This window comes from Coregonus lavaretus (genome assembly GCF_964263955.1).
Source record: "Coregonus lavaretus genome assembly, contig: HAP1_SCAFFOLD_1107, whole genome shotgun sequence".
NCBI lineage: Eukaryota > Metazoa > Chordata > Actinopteri > Salmoniformes > Salmonidae > Coregonus > Coregonus lavaretus.
This window is the reverse complement of record NW_028157192.1, coordinates 247-22,340: the sequence shown is the minus strand read 5'-3', so window position 1 is coordinate 22,340 and position 22,094 is coordinate 247. Positions and strand designations below refer to the sequence as shown.

Below are 22,094 nucleotides of genomic sequence, written 5' to 3'. Positions count from 1 at the left end.
TTCTATACCTTCCTCCTCTGGCTCGGCCCGGTTGCGGCTGGATGGGTCTCCTCCTCTGGAGCTGGTGTTCCATTCCTTTATCACCTCCAGAGCATCGCTGTCCGAGTCGCTGTCCTTCTTCTTAGCTTTCCCCCGCTTCTTCTTCCTACAGGGGGGGGGGGGGGGGGGGACAGAGCAGTGGAAGGTTGTATATTACAGTATGATAGACAGTCAACAGTGAAAGGTTGTATATAGCATTATGATAGACAGTCAACAGCGAAAGGTTGTATATAGCATTATGATAGATACTGTAACGTTAAATCAGGGACGCTAACTGGTGAGGTCCTAAAAAGGTGACAAATGTCGCACAAAAACACCAAAAATATTTAAACTGCAAGAAAATGTGCCTATTTTCAGAGTGGGATTTGTCAAAATACGAACATTTGACTACCGATGTGATAACGGGGCTCCTGAGTGACGCAGTGGTCTAAGGCGCCGCATCGCAGTGCTAACTGTGCCACTAGAGATCCTGGTTCGAATCCAGGCTCTGTCGCAGCCGGCCGCGACCGGGAGACTCATGGGCGGCGCACAATTGGCCCAGCGTCGTCCAGGGTAGGGGAGGGAATGGCCGGCAGGGATGTAGCTCAGTTGGTAGAGCATGGCGTTTGCAACACCAGGGTTGTGGGTTCGATTCCCACGGGGGGCCAGTATAAAAATATATATATATGTATTCACTAACTGTAAGTCGCTCTGGATAAGAGCGTCTGCTAAATGACTAAAATGTAAATGTAAACCAGGCCAAGACTCGCCATACGGAGATACCAGGCCAAGAATCACCATACGGAGCAATATGACGATACCGCAGGGTTGGCCCCGCCCCCCAGGACACCTGTTCCCCTTTTCTATAGGTTCTGCACGTGTGCTGCCCAACCCCCTGATATTCACACCTCTACTCAATACAACACACTGAATTTAACCCCCTGATATTCACCTCTACTCAATACAACACACTGAATTTAACCCCCTGATATTCACACCTCTACTCAATACAACACACTGAATTTAACCCCCTGATATTCACCTCTACTCAATACAACACACTGAATTTAACCCCCTGATATTCACCTCTACTCAATACAACACACTGAATTTAACCCCCTGATATTCACCTCTACTCAATACAACACACTGAATTTAACCCCCTGATATTCACCTCTACTCAATACAACACACTGAATTTAACCCCCTGATATTCACCTCTACTCAATACAACACACTGAATTTAACCCCCTGATATTCACCTCTACTCAATACAACACACTGAATTTAACCCCCTGATATTCACACCTCTACTCAATACAACACACTGAATTTAACCCCCTGATATTCACCTCTACTCAATACAACACACTGAATTTAACCCCCTGATATTCACACCTCTACTCAATACAACACACTGAATTTAACCCCCTGATATTCACCTCTACTCAATACAACACACTGAATTTAACCCCCTGATATTCACACCTCTACTCAATACAACACACTGAATTTAACCCCCTGATATTCACACCTCTACTCAATACAACACACTGAATTTAACCCCCTGATATTCACCTCTACTCAATACAACACACTGAATTTAACCCCCTGATATTCACCTCTACTCAATACAACACACTGAATTTAACCCCCTGATATTCACCTCTACTCAATACAACACACTGAATTTAACCCCCTGATATTCACCTCTACTCAATACAACACACTGAATTTAACCCCCTGATATTCACACCTCTACTCAATACAACACACTGAATTTAACCCCCTGATATTCACCTCTACTCAATACAACACACTGAATTTAACCCCCTGATATTCACACCTCTACTCAATACAACACACTGAATTTAACCCCCTGATATTCACCTCTACTCAATACAACACACTGAATTTAACCCCCTGATATTCACCTCTACTCAATACAACACACTGAATTTAACCCCCTGATATTCACACCTCTACTCAATACAACACACTGAATTTAACCCCCTGATATTCACCTCTACTCAATACAACACACTGAATTTAACCCCCTGATATTCACCTCTACTCAATACAACACACTGAATTTAACCCCCTGATATTCACACCTCTACTCAATACAACACACTGAATTTAACCCCCTGATATTCACACCTCTACTCAATACAACACACTGAATTTAACCCCCTGATATTCACCTCTACTCAATACAACACACTGAATTTAACCCCCTGATATTCACCTCTACTCAATACAACACACTGAATTTAACCCCCTGATATTCACCTCTACTCAATACAACACACTGAATTTAACCCCCTGATATTCACCTCTACTCAATACAACACACTGAATTTAACCCCCTGATATTCACCTCTACTCAATACAACACACTGAATTTAACCCCCTGATATTCACCTCTACTCAATACAACACACTGAATTTAACCCCCTGATATTCACACCTCTACTCAATACAACACACTGAATTTAACCCCCTGATATTCACACCTCTACTCAATACAACACACTGAATTTAACCCCCTGATATTCACCTCTACTCAATACAACACACTGAATTTAACCCCCTGATATTCACCTCTACTCAATACAACACACTGAATTTAACCCCCTGATATTCACCTCTACTCAATACAACACACTGAATTTAACCCCCTGATATTCACCTCTACTCAATACAACACACTGAATTTAACCCCCTGATATTCACCTCTACTCAATACAACACACTGAATTTAACCCCCTGATATTCACCTCTACTCAATACAACACACTGAATTTAACCCCCTGATATTCACCTCTACTCAATACAACACACTGAATTTAACCCCCTGATATTCACCTCTACTCAATACAACACACTGAATTTAACCCCCTGATATTCACCTCTACTCAATACAACACACTGAATTTAACCCCCTGATATTCACACCTCTACTCAATACAACACACTGAATTTAACCCCCTGATATTCACCTCTACTCAATACAACACACTGAATTTAACCCCCTGATATTCACCTCTACTCAATACAACACACTGAATTTAACCCGCTGATATTCACCTCTACTCAATACAACACACTGAATTTAACCCCCTGATATTCACCTCTACTCAATACAACACACTGAATTTAACCCCCTGATATTCACCTCTACTCAATACAACACACTGAATTTAACCCCCTGATATTCACACCTCTACTCAATACAACACACTGAATTTAACCCCCTGATATTCACCTCTACTCAATACAACACACTGAATTTAACCCCCTGATATTCACCTCTACTCAATACAACACACTGAATTTAACCCCCTGATATTCACACCTCTACTCAATACAACACACTGAATTTAACCCCCTGATATTCACCTCTACTCAATACAACACACTGAATTTAACCCCCTGATATTCACCTCTACTCAATACAACACACTGAATTTAACCCCCTGATATTCACCTCTACTCAATACAACACACTGAATTTAACCCCCTGATATTCACACCTCTACTCAATACAACACACTGAATTTAACCCCCTGATATTCACCTCTACTCAATACAACACACTGAATTTAACCCCCTGATATTCACCTCTACTCAATACAACACACTGAATTTAACCCCCTGATATTCACACCTCTACTCAATACAACACACTGAATTTAACCCCCTGATATTCACACCTCTACTCAATACAACACACTGAATTTAACCCCCTGATATTCACACCTCTACTCAATACAACACACTGAATTTAACCCCCTGATATTCACCTCTACTCAATACAACACACTGAATTTAACCCCCTGATATTCACACCTCTACTCAATACAACACACTGAATTTAACCCCCTGATATTCACCTCTACTCAATACAACACACTGAATTTAACCCCCTGATATTCACCTCTACTCAATACAACACACTGAATTTAACCCCCTGATATTCACCTCTACTCAATACAACACACTGAATTTAACCCCCTGATATTCACACCTCTACTCAATACAACACACTGAATTTAACCCCCTGATATTCACCTCTACTCAATACAACACACTGAATTTAACCCCCTGATATTCACCTCTACTCAATACAACACACTGAATTTAACCCCCTGATATTCACCTCTACTCAATACAACACACTGAATTTAACCCCCTGATATTCACCTCTACTCAATACAACACACTGAATTTAACCCCCTGATATTCACACCTCTACTCAATACAACACACTGAATTTAACCCCCTGATATTCACCTCTACTCAATACAACACACTGAATTTAACCCCCTGATATTCACACCTCTACTCAATACAACACACTGAATTTAACCCCCTGATATTCACCTCTACTCAATACAACACACTGAATTTAACCCCCTGATATTCACACCTCTACTCAATACAACACACTGAATTTAACCCCCTGATATTCACACCTCTACTCAATACAACACACTGAATTTAACCCCCTGATATTCACCTCTACTCAATACAACACACTGAATTTAACCCCCTGATATTCACCTCTACTCAATACAACACACTGAATTTAACCCCCTGATATTCACCTCTACTCAATACAACACACTGAATTTAACCCCCTGATATTCACCTCTACTCAATACAACACACTGAATTTAACCCCCTGATATTCACCTCTACTCAATACAACACACTGAATTTAACCCCCTGATATTCACACCTCTACTCAATACAACACACTGAATTTAACCCCCTGATATTCACACCTCTACTCAATACAACACACTGAATTTAACCCCCTGATATTCACACCTCTACTCAATACAACACACTGAATTTAACCCCCTGATATTCACCTCTACTCAATACAACACACTGAATTTAACCCCCTGATATTCACCTCTACTCAATACAACACACTGAATTTAACCCCCTGATATTCACCTCTACTCAATACAACACACTGAATTTAACCCCCTGATATTCACCTCTACTCAATACAACACACTGAATTTAACCCCCTGATATTCACCTCTACTCAATACAACACACTGAATTTAACCCCCTGATATTCACACCTCTACTCAATACAACACACTGAATTTAACCCCCTGATATTCACACCTCTACTCAATACAACACACTGAATTTAACCCCCTGATATTCACACCTCTACTCAATACAACACACTGAATTTAACCCCCTGATATTCACCTCTACTCAATACAACACACTGAATTCCACTTCACACAGTTTACCGTATAATAGAAAAACGCTACTGCAGAAAATAAGCTGATTTGCTCATATCCAAACACCTACCTGTGATTGGACAGGATGAATGTAGTAAGGACTATACACTGAGAGTACAAAACATTAAGAACACCTTCCTAATATTGAGTTGCAACCCCTTTTGCACTCCGAAATGCTTCAATTAATCGGGGGAAGGACACTACAAGGTGTCGAAAGCGTTCCACATGGATGCTGGCCCATGTTGACTCCAACGCTTCCCACAGGGATGCTGGCCCATGTTGACTCCAACGCTTCCCACAGGGATGCTGGCCCATGTTGACTCCAATGCTTCCCACAGTTGTGTCAAGTTGGCTGGATGTCCTTTGGGTGGTGGACCATTCTTGATACGCGAGGGAAACTGTTGAGCGTGAAAAACCCAGTAGCATTGCAGTTCTTGACTCAAACTGGTGCGTCTGGCACCTACTACCATACCCCGTTCAAAGGCACTTCAATATTTTGTCTTGTCCATTCACCCTCTGAATGGCACACATACACAATCCATGTCTCAAGGCTTAAAAGTCCTTCTTTAACCTGTCTCCTCCCCTTCATCTACACTGATTTGAAGTGGATTTAACGGGTGACATCATTAAGGGATCAGAGCTCTCACCTGGACAGTCTGACCAGGTGTTCCTAATGTTTTGTCCACTCAGTAAACGCATAATGAAGTGCAGTAGGGGAAACACACACTAGGCCTATACACACACTCTCCCTCACACACACTAGGCCCATATGGAACCATCTGTACTCCTTTACACAGCCTACACACACACACTCTCCCTCACACACACACACACTCTCCCACACACACACTCTCCCTCACACACACTCTCCCTCACACACACTCTCCCTCACACACACTCTCCCTCACACACACTCTCCCTCACACACACTCTCCCACACACACACTCCCCCACACACACACTCTCCCACACACACACTCTCCCACACACACACTCTCCCACACACACACTCTCCCACACACACACACTAGGCCCATATGAAACCATCTGTACTCTTCAAACACCTTTACACAGCCTACACACACACACACTCTCCCCCTCGCACACACACACACCTCTCCTTCGCACACACATCCTCTCCCCCTCACATCCTCTCTCCCTCTCCCCCTCACATCCTCTCTCCCTCTCCCCCTCACATCCTCTCTCCCTCTCCCCCTCACATCCTCTCCCCCTCACACACACACATCCTCACACACACACACACACTCCCCCTCACACACACATCCTCACACACAACCTCTCGCTCACTCACACACACAGCTCCGGTAATATGGGGCATACAGTGCCTTGCAAAAGTATTCATCCCCCTTGGCGTTTTTCCTATTTTGTTGCATTACAACCTGCAATTTAAATGGATTTTATTTGGATTTCATGTAATGGACATACACAAAAAAGTCCAAATTGGTGAAGTGAAAGGAAAAAAATAACTTGTTTCAAAAAAATTCTACAAAATTAATAATGGAAATGTGGTGCGTGCATATGTATTCACCCCCTTTGCTATGAAGCCCCTAAATAAGATCTGGTGCAACCAATTACCTTCAGAAGTCACATAATTAGTTAAATAAAGTGTCACATGATCTCAGTATATATACACCTGTTCTGAAAGGCCCCAGCAAGCGGCACCATGAAGACCAAGGAGCTCTCCAAACAGGTCAGGGACAAAGTTGTGGAGGAGTACAGATCAGGGTTGGGTTATAAAAAAATATCAGAAACTTTGAACATGACACGGAGCACCATTAAATCCATTATTAACAAATGGAAAGAATATGGCACCACAACAAACCTGCCAAGAGAGGGCCGCCCACCAAAACTCACGGACCAGGCAAGGAGGGCATTAATCAGAGAGGCAACAAAGACACCAACGATAACCCTGAAGGAGCTGCAAAGCTCCACAGCAGAGATTGGAGTATCTGTCCATAGGACCACTTTAAGCCGTACACTCCATAGAGCCGGGCTTTACGGAAGAGTGGCCAGAAAAAAGCCATTGCTTAAAGAAAAAAATAAGCAAACATGTTTGGTGTTCGCCAAAAGGCATGTGGGAGCCTCCCCAAACATATGGAAGAAGGTACTCTGGTCAGATTAGACTCAAATTGAGCTTTTTGGCAATCAAGGAAAACGCTATGTCTGGCACAAACCAACACCTCTCATCCCCCCGAGAACACCATCCCCACAGTGAAGCATGGTGGTGGCTGCATCATGCTGTGGGGATGTTTTTCATCGGCAGGGACTGGGAAACTGGTCAGAATTGAAGGAATGATGGATGGTGCTAAATACAGGGAAATTCTTGAGGGAAACCTGTTTCAGTCTTCCAGAGATTTGAGACTGGGACGGCGGTTCACCTTCCAGCAGGACAATGACCCTAAGCATACTGCTAAAGCAACACTCGAGTGGTTTAAGGGGAAACATTTAAATGTCTTGGAATGGCCTAGTCAAAGCCCAGACCTCAATCCAATTGAGAATCTGTGGTATGACTTAAAGATTGCTGTACACCTGCGGAACCCATCCAACTTGAAGGAGCTGGAGCAGTTTTGCCTTGAAGAATGGGCAAAAATCCCAGTGGCTAGATGTGCCAAGCTTATAGAGACATACCCCAAGAGACTTGCAGCTGTAATTGCTGCAAAAGGTGGCTCTACAAAGTATTGACTTTGGGTGGGTGAATACTTATGCACGCTCAAGTTCAGTTTTTTTGTCTTATTTCTTGTTTGTTTCACAATAAAAAATATTTTGCATCTTCAAAGTGGTAGGCATGTTGTGTAAATCAAATGATACAAACCTCCAAAAACATCGATTTTAATTCCAGGTTGTAAGGCAACAAAATAGGAAAAATGACAGGGGGGGTGAATACTAACTAACGAGAACAACTTTTAGACTAGAAACTGTTTTCAGTGAAGGGAAGACGAAAGCATGACCTCTACGGCAGCGCTCCGTTTCTCCCCTACGGCAGCGCTCCGTTTCTCCCCTACGGCAGCGCTCCGTTTCTCCCCTACGGCAGCGCTCCGTTTCTCCCCTACGGCAGCGCTCCGTTTCTCCCCTATGGCAGCGCTCCGTTTCTCCTCTACGGCAGCGCTCCGTTTCTCCCCTACGGCAGCGCTCCGTTTCTCCTCTACGGCAGCGCTCCGTTTCTCCCCTACGGCAGCGCTCCGTTCCGTTTCTCCCCTATGGCAGCGCTCCGTTTCTCCCCTACGGCAGCGCTCCGTTTCTCCCCTACGGCAGCGCTCCGTTTCTCCCCTACGGCAGCGCTCCGTTTCTCCCATACGGCAGCGCTCCGTTTCTCCCCTACGGCAGCGCTCCGTTTCTCCCCTATGGCAGCGCTCCGTTTCTCCTCTACGGCAGCGCTCCGTTTCTCCCCTACGGCAGCGCTCCGTTTCTCCTCTACGGCAGCGCTCCGTTTCTCCTCTACGGCAGCGCTCCGTTTCTCCCCTATGGCAGCGCTCCGTTCCGTTTCTCCCCTATGGCAGCGCTCCGTTTCTCCTCTACGGCAGCGCTCCGTTTCTCCTCTACGGCAGCGCTCCGTTTCTCCCCTACGGCAGCGCTCCGTTCCGTTTCTCCTCTACGGCAGCGCTCCGTTCCGTTTCTCCTCTACGGCAGCGCTCCGTTCCGTTTCTCCTCTACGGCAGCGCTCCGTTTCTCCTCTACGGCAGCGCTCAGTTTCTCCTCTACGGCAGCGCTCAGTTTCTCCCCTACGGCAGCGCTCCGTTTCTCCCCTACGGCAGCGCTCCGTTTCTCCCCTACGGCAGCGCTCCGTTTCTCCCCTACGGCAGCGCTCCGTTTCTCCCCTACGGCAGCGCTCCGTTTCTCCCCTACGGCAGCGCTCCGTTTCTCCCCTACGGCAGCGCTCCGTTTCTCCCCTACGGCAGCGCTCCGTTTCTCCCCTAAGGCAGCGCTCCGTTTCTCCTCTACGGCAGCGCTCCGTTTCTCCCCTACGGCAGCGCTCCGTTTCTCCCCTACGGCAGCGCTCCGTTTCTCCCCTACGGCAGCGCTCCGTTTCTCCCCTACGGCAGCGCTCCGTTTCTCCCCTACGGCAGCGCTCCGTTTCTCCCCTATGGCAGCGCTCCGTTTCTCCTCTACGGCAGCGCTCCGTTTCTCCCCTACGGCAGCGCTCCGTTTCTCCCCTACGACAGCGCTCCGTTCCGTTTCTCCCCTATGGCAGCGCTCCGTTCCGTTTCTCCCCTACGGCAGCGCTCCGTTTCTCCCCTACGACAGCGCTCCGTTTCTCCCCTATGGCAGCGCTCCGTTTCTCCCCTACGGCAGCGCTCCGTTTCTCCCCTACGGCAGCGCTCCGTTTCTCCCCTACGGCAGCGCTCCGTTTCTCCCCTACGGCAGCGCTCCGTTCCGTTTCTCCTCTACGGCAGCGCTCCGTTTCTCCCCTACGGCAGCGTTCCGTTTCTCCCCTACGGCAGCGCTCCGTTTCTCCCCTACGGCAGCGCTCCGTTCCGTTTCTCCTCTACGGCAGCGCTCCGTTTCTCCCCTATGGCAGCGCTCCGTTCCGTTTCTCCTCTACGGCAGCGCTCCGTTTCCCCCCTACGGCAGCGCTCCGTTTCTCCCCTACGGCAGCGCTCCGTTTCTCCCCTATGGCAGCGCTCCGTTCCGTTTCTCCCCTATGGCAGCGCTCCGTTTCTCCTCTACGGCAGCGCTCCGTTTCTCCTCTACGGCAGCGCTCCGTTTCTCCCCTACGGCAGCGCTCCGTTCCGTTTCTCCTCTACGGCAGCGCTCCGTTCCGTTTCTCCTCTACGGCAGCGCTCCGTTTCTCCTCTACGGCAGCGCTCAGTTTCTCCTCTACGGCAGCGCTCCGTTTCTCCCCTACGACAGCGCTCCGTTTCTCCCCTATGGCAGCGCTCCGTTTCTCCCCTACGGCAGCGCTCCGTTTCTCCCCTATGGCAGCGCTCCGTTTCTCCACTATGACAGTGGCTCTCAGAGGCTGGGTGACATAAGTCTAGTCAGACTAACCGGCTTGTTCTTACAGGAGAAATGAAAAGATTCAGATCCACCTCCCCATCACTGTCTACACCCCTAACCCCAGCTCCTCATCTAGGATAAATAACATTACAACTGATGGATATGCGCACAAATAACAGACAGAGAGAAGCAGCCGAGTAGACTAATGACTGGTTAGAGGAAGCAGCTGAGGAGACTAATGACTGGTTAGAGGAAGCAGCTGGGGAGACTAATGACTGGTTAGGGGAAGCAGCTGAGGAGACTAATGACTGGTTAGGGGAAGCAGCTGGGGAGACTAATGACTGGTTAGGGGAAGCAGCTGGGGAGACTAATGACTGGTTAGGGGAAGCAGCTGGGGAGACTAATGACTGGTTAGGGGAAGCAGCTGAGGAGACTAATGACTGGTTAGAGGAAGCAGCTGGGGAGACTAATGACTGGTTAGGGGAAGCAGCTGAGGAGACTAATGACTGGTTAGGGGAAGCAGCTGGGGAGACTAATGACTGGTTAGGGGAAGCAGCTGGGGAGACTAATGACTGGTTAGGGGAAGCAGCTGGGGAGACTAATGACTGGTTAGGGGAAGCAGCTGAGGAGACTAATGACTGGTTAGAGGAAGCAGCTGGGGAGACTAATGACTGGTTAGGGGAAGCAGCTGAGGAGACTAATGACTGGTTAGGGGAAGCAGCTGAGGAGACTAATGACTGGTTAGAGGAAGCAGCTGAGGAGACTAATGACTGGTTAGGGGAAGCAGCTGGGGAGACTAATGACTGGTTAGGGGAAGCAGCTGGGGAGACTAATGACTGGTTAGGGGAAGCAGCTGAGGAGACTAATGACTGGTTAGAGGAAGCAGCTGGGGAGACTAATGACTGGTTAGGGGAAGCAGCTGAGGAGACTAATGACTGGTTAGGGGAAGCAGCTGGGGAGACTAATGACTGGTTAGAGGAAGCAGCTGGGGAGACTAATGACTGGTTAGGGGAAGCAGCTGAGGAGACTAATGACTGGTTAGGGGAAGCAGCTGAGGAGACTAATGACTGGTTAGGGGAAGCAGCTGAGGAGACTAATGACTGGTTAGGGGAAGCAGCTGAGGAGACTAATGACTGGTTAGGGGAAGCAGCTGAGGAGACTAATGACTGGTTAGGGGAAGCAGCTGAGGAGACTAATGACTGGTTAGGGGAAGCAGCTGAGGAGACTAATGACTGGTTAGGGGAAGCAGCTGAGGAGACTAATGACTGGTTAGGGGAAGCAGCTGAGGAGACTAATGACTGGTTAGGGGAAGCAGCTGGGGAGACTAATGACTGGTTAGAGGAAGCAGCTGAGGAGACTAATGACTGGTTAGGGGAAGCAGCTGGGGAGACTAATGACTGGTTAGAGGAAGCAGCTGGGGAGACTAATGACTGGTTAGGGGAAGCAGCTGGGGAGACTAATGACTGGTTAGGGGAAGCAGCTGGGGAGACTAATGACTGGTTAGGGGAAGCAGCTGAGGAGACTAATGACTGGTTAGGGGAAGCAGCTGAGGAGACTAATGACTGGTTAGGGGAAGCAGCTGAGGAGACTAATGACTGGTTAGGGGAAGCAGCTGGGGAGACTAATGACTGGTTAGGGGAAGCAGCTGGGGAGACTAATGACTGGTTAGGGGAAGCAGCTGAGGAGACTAATGACTGGTTAGGGGAAGCAGCTGAGGAGACTAATGACTGGTTAGGGGAAGCAGCTGAGGAGACTAATGACTGGTTAGGGGAAGCAGCTGGGGAGACTAATGACTGGTTAGGGGAAGCAGCTGGGGAGACTAATGACTGGTTAGGGGAAGCAGCTGAGGAGACTAATGACTGGTTAGGGGAAGCAGCTGGGGAGACTAATGACTGGTTAGGGGAAGCAGCTGGGGAGACTAATGACTGGTTAGGGGAAGCAGCTGAGGAGACTAATGACTGGTTAGGGGAAGCAGCTGGCTGCTCACAGCTGTTTCACCTGTTATTGGATGAAGCACTCATTCTGATATGACATCAGTCTGAATTATAATACAGTAGGACGTGTAGGGATGCATTCTGTGCTCAGTCATTCATTTCAATAAGAGAAACATCCACCCTTATTTAGTGATCTGTTCGCGCCTCATAACTCAATGGGTGATACACTGGGCCTCATTATAACTCAATGGGTGATACACTGGGCCTCATTATAACTCAATGGGTGATACACTGGGCCTCATTATAACTCAATGGGTGATACACTGGGCCTCATTATAATTCAATGGGTGATACACTGGGCCTCATTATAACTCAATGGGTGATACACTGGGCCTCATTATAACTCAATGGGTAATACACTGGGCCTCATTATAACTCAATGGGTGATACACTGGGCTTCATTATAACTCAATGGGTGATACACTGGGCCTCATTATAACTCAATGGGTAATACACTGGGCCTCATTATAACTCAATGGGTGATACACTGGGCCTCATTATAACTCAATGGGTGATACACTGGGCCTCATTATAACTCAATGGGTGATACACTGGGCCTCATTATAACTCAATGGGTGATACACTGGGCCTCATTATAATTCAATGGGTGATACACTGGGCCTCATTATAACTCAATGGGTGATACACTGGGCCTCATAACTCAATGGGTGATACACTACACTCCCCCGGATCAACACGACGGCGAATCGTGAAGAGTTTGTAACTAATTCCTGTAAATAATGTGTGGTTACTTTTTCTGTCTCTCGTCCTCAGAGGTCATGCTCATAGAAGACTCCTCAGTCTCCGAGGCGATGAACTCTTCCATGCTGTCCTCGTCAAAGTACCCCTAAAACACAAGATACAGACAGTCAGAACCCCTAAAACACAAGACAGTCAGAACCCCTAAAACACAAGACAGTCAGAACCCCTAAAACACAAGACAGTCAGAACCCCTAAAACACAAGACAGTCAGAACCCCTAAAACACAAGACAGTCAGAACCCCTAAAACACAAGTCAGTCAGAACCCCTAAAACACAAGACAGTCAGAACCCCTAAAACACAAGACAGTCAGAACCCCTAAAACACAAGTCAGTCAGAACCCCTAAAACACAAGTCAGTCAGAACCCCTAAAACACAAGACAGTCAGAACCCCTAAAACACAAGACAGTCAGAACCCCTAAAACACAAGACAGTCAGAACCCCTAAAACACAAGACAGTCAGAACCCCTAAAACACAAGACAGTCAGAACCCCTAAAACACAAGTCAGTCAGAACCCCTAAAACACAAGACAGTCAGAACCCCTAAAACACAAGACAGTCAGAACCCCTAAAACACAAGACAGTCAGAACCCCTAAAACACAAGACAGTCAGAACCCCTAAAACACAAGACAGTCAGAACCCCTAAAACACAAGACAGTCAGAACCCCTAAAACACAAGACAGTCAGAACCCCTAAAACACAAGACAGTCAGAACCCCTAAAACACAAGACAGTCAGAACCCCTAAAACACAAGACAGTCAGAACCCCTAAAACACAAGACAGTCAGAACCCCTAAAACACAAGACAGTCAGAACCCCTAAAACACAAGACAGTCAGAACCCCTAAAACACAAGACAGTCAGAACCCCTAAAACACAAGACAGTCAGAACCCCTAAAACACAAGACAGTCAGAACCCCTAAAACACAAGACAGTCAGAACCCCTAAAACACAAGACAGTCAGAACCCCTAAAACACAAGACAGTCAGAACCCCTAAAACACAAGACAGTCAGAACCCCTAAAACACAAGACAGTCAGAACCCCTAAAACACAAGACAGTCAGTCAGAACCCCTAAAACACAAGACAGTCAGAACCCCTAAAACACAAGACAGTCAGAACCCCTAAAACACAAGACAGTCAGAACCCCTAAAACACAAGTCAGTCAGAACCCCTAAAACACAAGTCAGTCAGAACCCCTAAAACACAAGACAGTCAGAACCCCTAAAACACAAGTCAGTCAGAACCCCTAAAACACAAGACAGTCAGAACCCCTAAAACACAAGACAGTCAGAACCCCTAAAACACAAGACAGTCAGAACCCCTAAAACAGAAGACAGTCAGAACCCCTAAAACACAAGACAGTCAGAACCCCTAAAACACAAGACAGTCAGAACCCCTAAAACACAAGACAGTCAGAACCCCTAAAACACAAGTCAGTCAGTCAGAACCCCTATAACACAAGTCAGTCAGTCAGAACCCCTAAAACACAAGACAGTCAGAACCCCTAAAACACAAGACAGTCAGAACCCCTAAAACACAAGACAGTCAGTCAGAACCCCTAAAACACAAGTCAGTCAGTCAGAACCCCTAAAACACAAGACAGTCAGAACCCCTAAAACACAAGACAGTCAGAACCCCTAAAACACAAGACAGTCAGAACCCCTAAAACACAAGACAGTCAGAACCCCTAAAACACAAGACAGTCAGAACCCCTAAAACACAAGACAGTCAGAACCCCTAAAACACAAGACAGTCAGAACCCCTAAAACACAAGTCAGTCAGAACCCCTAAAACACAAGACAGTCAGAACCCCTAAAACACAAGACAGTCAGAACCCCTAAAACACAAGACAGTCAGAACCCCTAAAACACAAGACAGTCAGAACCCCTAAAACACAAGACAGTCAGAACCCCTAAAACACAAGACAGTCAGAACCCCTAAAACACAAGACAGTCAGAACCCCTAAAACACAAGACAGTCAGAACCCCTAAAACACAAGACAGTCAGAACCCCTAAAACACAAGACAGTCAGAACCCCTAAAACACAAGTCAGTCAGAACCCCTAAAACACAAGTCAGTCAGAACCCCTAAAACACAAGTCAGTCAGAACCCCTAAAACACAAGACAGTCAGAACCCCTAAAACACAAGACAGTCAGAACCCCTAAAACACAAGTCAGTCAGAACCCCTAAAACACAAGTCAGTCAGAACCCCTAAAACACAAGACAGTCAGAACCCCTAAAACACAAGTCAGTCAGAACCCCTAAAACACAAGACAGTCAGAACCCCTAAAACACAAGACAGTCAGAACCCCTAAAACACAAGACAGTCAGAACCCCTAAAACAGAAGACAGTCAGAACCCCTAAAACACAAGACAGTCAGAACCCCTAAAACACAAGACAGTCAGAACCCCTAAAACACAAGACAGTCAGAACCCCTAAAACACAAGTCAGTCAGTCAGAACCCCTAAAACACAAGTCAGTCAGTCAGAACCCCTAAAACACAAGACAGTCAGAACCCCTAAAACACAAGACAGTCAGAACCCCTAAAACACAAGACAGTCAGTCAGAACCCCTAAAACACAAGTCAGTCAGTCAGAACCCCTAAAACACAAGACAGTCAGAACCCCTAAAACACAAGACAGTCAGAACCCCTAAAACACAAGACAGTCAGAACCCCTAAAACACAAGACAGTCAGAACCCCTAAAACACAAGACAGTCAGAACCCCTAAAACACAAGACAGTCAGAACCCCTAAAACACAAGACAGTCAGAACCCCTAAAACACAAGACAGTCAGAACCCCTAAAACACAAGTCAGTCAGAACCCCTAAAACACAAGACAGTCAGAACCCCTAAAACACAAGACAGTCAGAACCCCTAAAACACAAGACAGTCAGAACCCCTAAAACACAAGACAGTCAGAACCCCTAAAACACAAGACAGTCAGAACCCCTAAAACACAAGACAGTCAGAACCCCTAAAACACAAGACAGTCAGAACCCCTAAAACACAAGACAGTCAGAACCCCTAAAACACAAGACAGTCAGAACCCCTAAAACACAAGACAGTCAGAACCCCTAAAACACAAGTCAGTCAGAACCCCTAAAACACAAGTCAGTCAGAACCCCTAAAACACAAGACAGTCAGAACCCCTAAAACACAAGACAGTCAGAACCCCTAAAACACAAGACAGTCAGAACCCCTAAAACACAAGACAGTCAGAACCCCTAAAACACAAGTCAGTCAGAACCCCTAAAACACAAGTCAGTCAGAACCCCTAAAACACAAGTCAGTCAGAACCCCTAAAACACAAGTCAGTCAGTCAGAACCCCTAAAACACAAGACAGTCAGTCAGAACCCCTAAAACACAAGACAGTCAGAACCCCTAAAACACAAGACAGTCAGAACCCCTAAAACACAAGACAGTCAGAACCCCTAAAACACAAGACAGTCAGAACCCCTAAAACACAAGTCAGTCAGTCAGAACCCCTAAAACACAAGTCAGTCAGTCAGAACCCCTAAAACACAAGACAGTCAGAACCCCTAAAACACAAGACAGTCAGAACCCCTAAAACACAAGACAGTCAGAACCCCTAAAACACAAGACAGTCAGAACCCCTAAAACACAAGACAGTCAGAACCCCTAAAACACAAGACAGTCAGAACCCCTAAAACACAAGACAGTCAGAACCCCTAAAACACAAGACAGTCAGAACCCCTAAAACACAAGACAGTCAGAACCCCTAAAACACAAGACAGTCAGAACCCCTAAAACACAAGACAGTCAGAACCCCTAAAACACAAGACAGTCAGAACCCCTAAAACACAAGACAGTCAGAACCCCTAAAACACAAGACAGTCAGAACCCCTAAAACACAAGACAGTCAGAACCCCTAAAACACAAGACAGTCAGTCAGAACCCCTAAAACACAAGACAGTCAGTCAGAACCCCTAAAACACAAGACAGTCAGTCAGAACCCCTAAAACACAAGACAGTCAGTCAGAACCCCTAAAACACAAGACAGTCAGTCAGAACCCCTAAAACACAAGACAGTCAGTCAGAACCCCTAAAACACAAGACAGTCAGTCAGAACCCCTAAAACACAAGACAGTCAGTCAGAACCCCTAAAACACAAGACAGTCAGTCAGAACCCCTAAAACACAAGACAGTCAGTCAGAACCCCTAAAACACAAGACAGTCAGAACCCCTAAAACACAAGACAGTCAGAACCCCTAAAACACAAGACAGTCAGAACCCCTAAAACACAAGACAGTCAGAACCCCTAAAACACAAGACAGTCAGAACCCCTAAAACACAAGACAGTCAGAACCCCTAAAACACAAGACAGTCAGAACCCCTAAAACACAAGACAGTCAGAACCCCTAAACACAAGACAGTCAGAACCCCTAAAACACAAGACAGTCAGAACCCCTAAAACACAAGACAGTCAGAACCCCTAAAACACAAGACAGTCAGAACCCCTAAAACACAAGACAGTCAGAACCCCTAAAACACAAGACAGTCAGAACCCCTAAAACACAAGACAGTCAGAACCCCTAAAACACAAGACAGTCAGAACCCCTAAAACACAAGTCAGTCAGAACCCCTAAAAGGTTGAGGGGTAACGGGCGGGAGGTTGAGGGGTAACGGGCGGGAGGTTGAGGGGTAACGGGCGGGAGGTTGAGGGGTAACGGTAACGGGCGGGAGGTTGAGGGGTAACGGACGGGAGGTTGAGGGGTAACGGGCGGGAGGTTGAGGGGTAACGGGCGGGAGGTTGAGGGGTAACGGGCGGGAGGTTGAGGGGTAACGGATGGGAGGTTGAGGGGTAACGGGAGGGAGGTTGAGGGGTAACGGATGGGAGGTTGAGGGGTAACGGGCGGGAGGTTGAGGGGTAACGGGCGGGAGGTTGAGGGGTAACGGGCGGCAGGTTGAGGGGTAACGGACGGGAGGTTGAGGGGTAACGGGCGGGAGGTTGAGGGGTAACGGGCGGGAGGTTGAGGGGTAACGGGCGGGAGGTTGAGGGGTAACGGGCGGGAGGTTGAGGGGTAACGGACGGGAGGTTGAGGGGTAACGGGCGGGAGGTTGAGGGGTAACGGGCGGGAGGTTGAGGGGTAACGGGCAGGAGGTTGAGGGGTAACGGATGGGAGGTTGAGGGGTAACGGGAGGGAGGTTGAGGGGTAACGGATGGGAGGTTGAGGGGTAACGGATGGGAGGTTGAGGGGTAACGGATGGGAGGTTGAGGGGTAACGGGCGGCAGGTTGAGGGGTAACGTGTTTGAGTATGTTCTCCTGGGGTTAGTGAATTGTGTGTGTTGGTGGGGGAGTGACCTGTCTCATTCCCCTCACCCTGTACACCAGCTGATGGGTCTGTGTGTGTGTCCATCCATCTGTCTGTGTGTCTGTTACCAGCCTGTCTCCTGGGTTGTAGTCACCTTGTTTTCCTTGCTGATGTAGTCCAGCTGGAGACACCAGGGATGGGTCCAGATTCTGCTGAGCATCTGGAAGTCCTGGAAGAGTTTGGTCCCGGCTCGGCCCCGACCCCCCTCCACCACGTTCCCCGCACCTGCCCCACACACAGAGAGACAGAGAGAGCGAGGTGTGTGAGAGGGGGAGACAGAGGGGGCGAGGTGTGTGAAAGAGGGAGACAGAGGGAGCGAGGTGTGTGAGAGAGGGAGACCGAGGGGGCGAGGGGTGTGAAAGAGGGAGACCGAGGGGGCGAGGGGTGTGAAAGAGGGAGACCGAGGGGGCGAGGGGTGTGAAAGAGGGAGACAGAGGGGGCGAGGGGTGTGAGAGAGGGAGACAGAGGGGGCGAGGGGTGTGAAAGAGGGAGACCGAGGGGGCGAGGGGTGTGAAAGAGGGAGACAGAGGGGGCGAGGGGTGTGAAAGAGGGAGACAGAGGGGGCGAGGGGTGTGAGAGAGGGAGAGGGGTGTGAGAGAGGGAGACAGAGGGGGCGAGGGGTGTGAAAGAGGGAGACCGAGGGGGCGAGGGGTGTGAAAGAGGGAGACAGAGGGGGCGAGGGGTGTGAAAGAGGGAGACAGAGGGGGCGAGGGGTGTGAGAGAGGGAGAGGGGTGTGAGAGAGGGAGACAGAGGGGGCGAGGGGTGTGAGAGAGGGAGAGGGGTGTGAAAGAGGGAGACCGAGGGGGCGAGGGGTGTGAAAGAGGGAGACCGAGGGGGCGAGGGGTGTGAAAGAGGGAGACCGAGGGGGCGAGGGGTGTGAAAGAGGGAGACAGAGGGGGCGAGGGGTGTGAAAGAGGGAGACAGAGGGGGCGAGGGGTGTGAGAGAGGGAGAGGGGTGTGAGAGAGGGAGACAGAGGGGGCGAGGGGTGTGAGAGAGGGAGAGGGGTGTGAAAGAGGGAGACCGAGGGGGCGAGGGGTGTGAAAGAGGGAGACAGAGGGGGCGAGGGGTGTGAAAGAGGGAGACAGAGGGGGCGAGGGGTGTGAGAGAGGGAGAGGGGTGTGAGAGAGGGAGACAGAGGGGGCGAGGGGTGTGAGAGAGGGAGAGGGGTGTGAGAGAGGGAGACAGAGGGGGCGAGGGGTGTGAGAGAGGGAGAGGGGTGTGAGAGACGGAGACAGAGGGGGCGAGGTGTGTGAGAGAGGGAGAGGGGTGTGAGAGAGGGAGACAGAGAGGGCGAGGGGTGTGAGAGAGGGAGAGGGGTGTGAGAGGGGGAGGCAGAGAGGGCGAGGTGTGTGAAAGAGGGAGACAGAGGGGGCGAGGGGTGTGAGAGAGGGAGACAGAGAGGGCGAGGTGTGTGAGAGAGGGAGAGGGGTGTGAGAGACGGAGACAGAGGGGGCGAGGTGTGTGAGAGAGGGAGACAGAGGGGGCGAGGGGTGTGAGAGAGGGAGACAGAGGGAGCGAGGTGTGTGAGAGAGGGAGACCGAGGGGGCGAGGTGTGTGAGAGAGGGAGACAGAGGGGGCGAGGTGTGTGAGAGAGGGAGACCGAGGGGGCGAGGTGTGTGAGAGAGGGAGACAGAGGGGGGCGAGGGGTGTGAGAGAGGGAGACAGAGGGGGCGAGGGGTGTGAGAGAGGGAGACCGAGGGGGCGAGGTGTGTGAGAGAGGGAGACCGAGGGGGCGAGGTGTGTGAGAGAGGGAGACCGAGGGGGCGAGGTGTGTGAGAGAGGGAGACCGAGGGGGCGAGGTGTGTGAGAGAGGGAGACAGAGGGGGCGAGGTGTGTGAGAGAGGGAGACCGAGGGGGCGAGGTGTGTGAGAGAGGGAGACCGAGGGGGCGAGGTGTGTGAGAGAGGGAGACCGAGGGGGCGAGGTGTGTGAGAGAGGGAGACCGAGGGGGCGAGGTGTGTGAGAGAGGGAGACCGAGGGGGCGAGGTGTGTGAGAGAGGGAGACAGAGGGGGCGAGGTGTGTGAGAGAGGGAGACCGAGGGGGCGAGGTGTGTGAGAGAGGGAGACCGAGGGGGCGAGGTGTGTGAGAGAGGGAGACCGAGGGGGCGAGGTGTGTGAGAGAGGGAGACCGAGGGGGCGAGGTGTGTGAGAGAGGGAGACAGAGAGAGCGAGGGGTGTGAAAGAGGGAGACAGAGAGAGCGAGGTGTGTGAGAGAGGGAGACCGAGGGGGCGAGGTGTGTGAGAGAGGGAGACAGAGGGGGCGAGGTGTGTGAGAGAGGGAGACAGAGAGGGCGAGGGGTGTGAGAGAGGGAGACAGAGAGGGCGAGGGGTGTGAGAGAGGGAGACCGAGGGGGCGAGGTGTGTGAGAGAGGGAGACCGAGGGGGCGAGGTGTGTGAGAGAGGGAGACCGAGGGGGCGAGGTGTGTGAGAGAGGGAGACAGAGGGGGCGAGGGGTGTGAGAGAGGGAGAGGGGTGTGAGAGAGGGAGACAGAGGGGGCGAGGGGTGTGAGAGAGGGAGAGGGGTGTGAGAGAGGGAGACAGAGAGGGCGAGGGGTGTGAGAGAGGGAGAGGGGTGTGAGAGAGGGAGACAGAGGGGGCGAGGGGTGTGAGAGAGGGAGAGGGGTGTGAGAGAGGGAGACAGAGAGGGCGAGGGGTGTGAGAGAGGGAGAGGGGTGTGAGAGAGGGAGACAGAGAGGGCGAGGGGTGTGAGAGAGGGAGAGGGGTGTGAGAGAGGGAGACAGAGGGGGCGAGGGGTGTGAGAGAGGGAGAGGGGTGTGAGAGGGGGAGGCAGAGAGAGCGAGGTGTGTGAGAGAGAGAGACAGAGGGGGCGAGGTGTGTGAGAGAGGGAGACAGAGGGGGCGAGGTGTGTGAGAGGGGGAGACAGAGGGGGCGAGGTGTGTGAGAGAGGGAGACAGAGGGGGCGAGGTGTGTGAGAGAGGGAGACCGAGGGGGCGAGGTGTGTGAGAGAGGGAGACCGAGGGGGCGAGGTGTGTGAGAGAGGGAGACCGAGGGGGTGAGGTGTGTGAGAGAGGGAGACCGAGGGGGCGAGGTGTGTGAGAGAGGGAGACCGAGGGGGCGAGGTGTGTGAGAGAGGGAGACCGAGGGGGCGAGGTGTGTGAGAGAGGGAGACCGAGGGGGCGAGGTGTGTGAGAGAGGGAGACAGAGAGGGCGAGGGGTGTGAGAGAGGGAGAGGGGTGTGAGAGAGGGAGACAGAGGGGGCGAGGGGTGTGAGAGAGGGAGAGGGTGTGAGAGGGGGAGGCAGAGAGGGCGAGGTGTGTGAGAGAGGGAGACAGAGAGAGCGAGCGGTGTGAGAGGGCGAGACCAAGCGGTGTGAGAGGGCGAGACCAAGCGGTGTGAGAGAGGGAGACAGTGTGTGTCTCAGCAAGCGTTTCATGCCACAGCTGTAGCTGAATAAGGTACTACTTCTTCACTCACATCAACACCAGAACAACGTGAGAGACGTAACACTTCAACATCTACACTCACATCAACACCAGAACAACGTACAGATCTCTGTAATTGCAAACAAAGGTTTCTGTACCAAATATTAAGTTCTGCTTTTCTGATGTATCAAATACTTATGTCATGCAATAAAATGCAAATTAATTATTAAAAAATCATACAATGTGATTTTCTGGATTTTTGTTTTAGATTCCGTCTCTCACAGTTGAAGTGTACCTATGATCAAAATGACAGACCTCTACATGCTTTGTAAGTAGGAAAACCTGCAAAATCGGCAGTGTATCAAATAC

General features: G+C 49.7%; 1 protein-coding gene across 1 annotated transcript in view; it reads right to left on the bottom strand.

The window, feature by feature from the left end:
• LOC311125696 (transcriptional regulator ATRX-like) overlaps positions 1-18,566 on the bottom strand; it is a gene marked incomplete at its 5' end in the record, with an annotated part of 98,307 nt that extends 79,741 nt beyond the window's left edge. Inside the window, 3 exons of the mRNA XM_084199730.1 lie at positions 9-145; positions 12,994-13,088; positions 18,436-18,566. Of these exons, the coding sequence (XP_084055856.1) occupies positions 9-145; positions 12,994-13,088; positions 18,436-18,566 (363 nt within the window). The remainder of the gene's footprint in view (positions 1-8; positions 146-12,993; positions 13,089-18,435) is intronic.
• Positions 18,567-22,094: the final 3,528 nt, after the last annotated feature.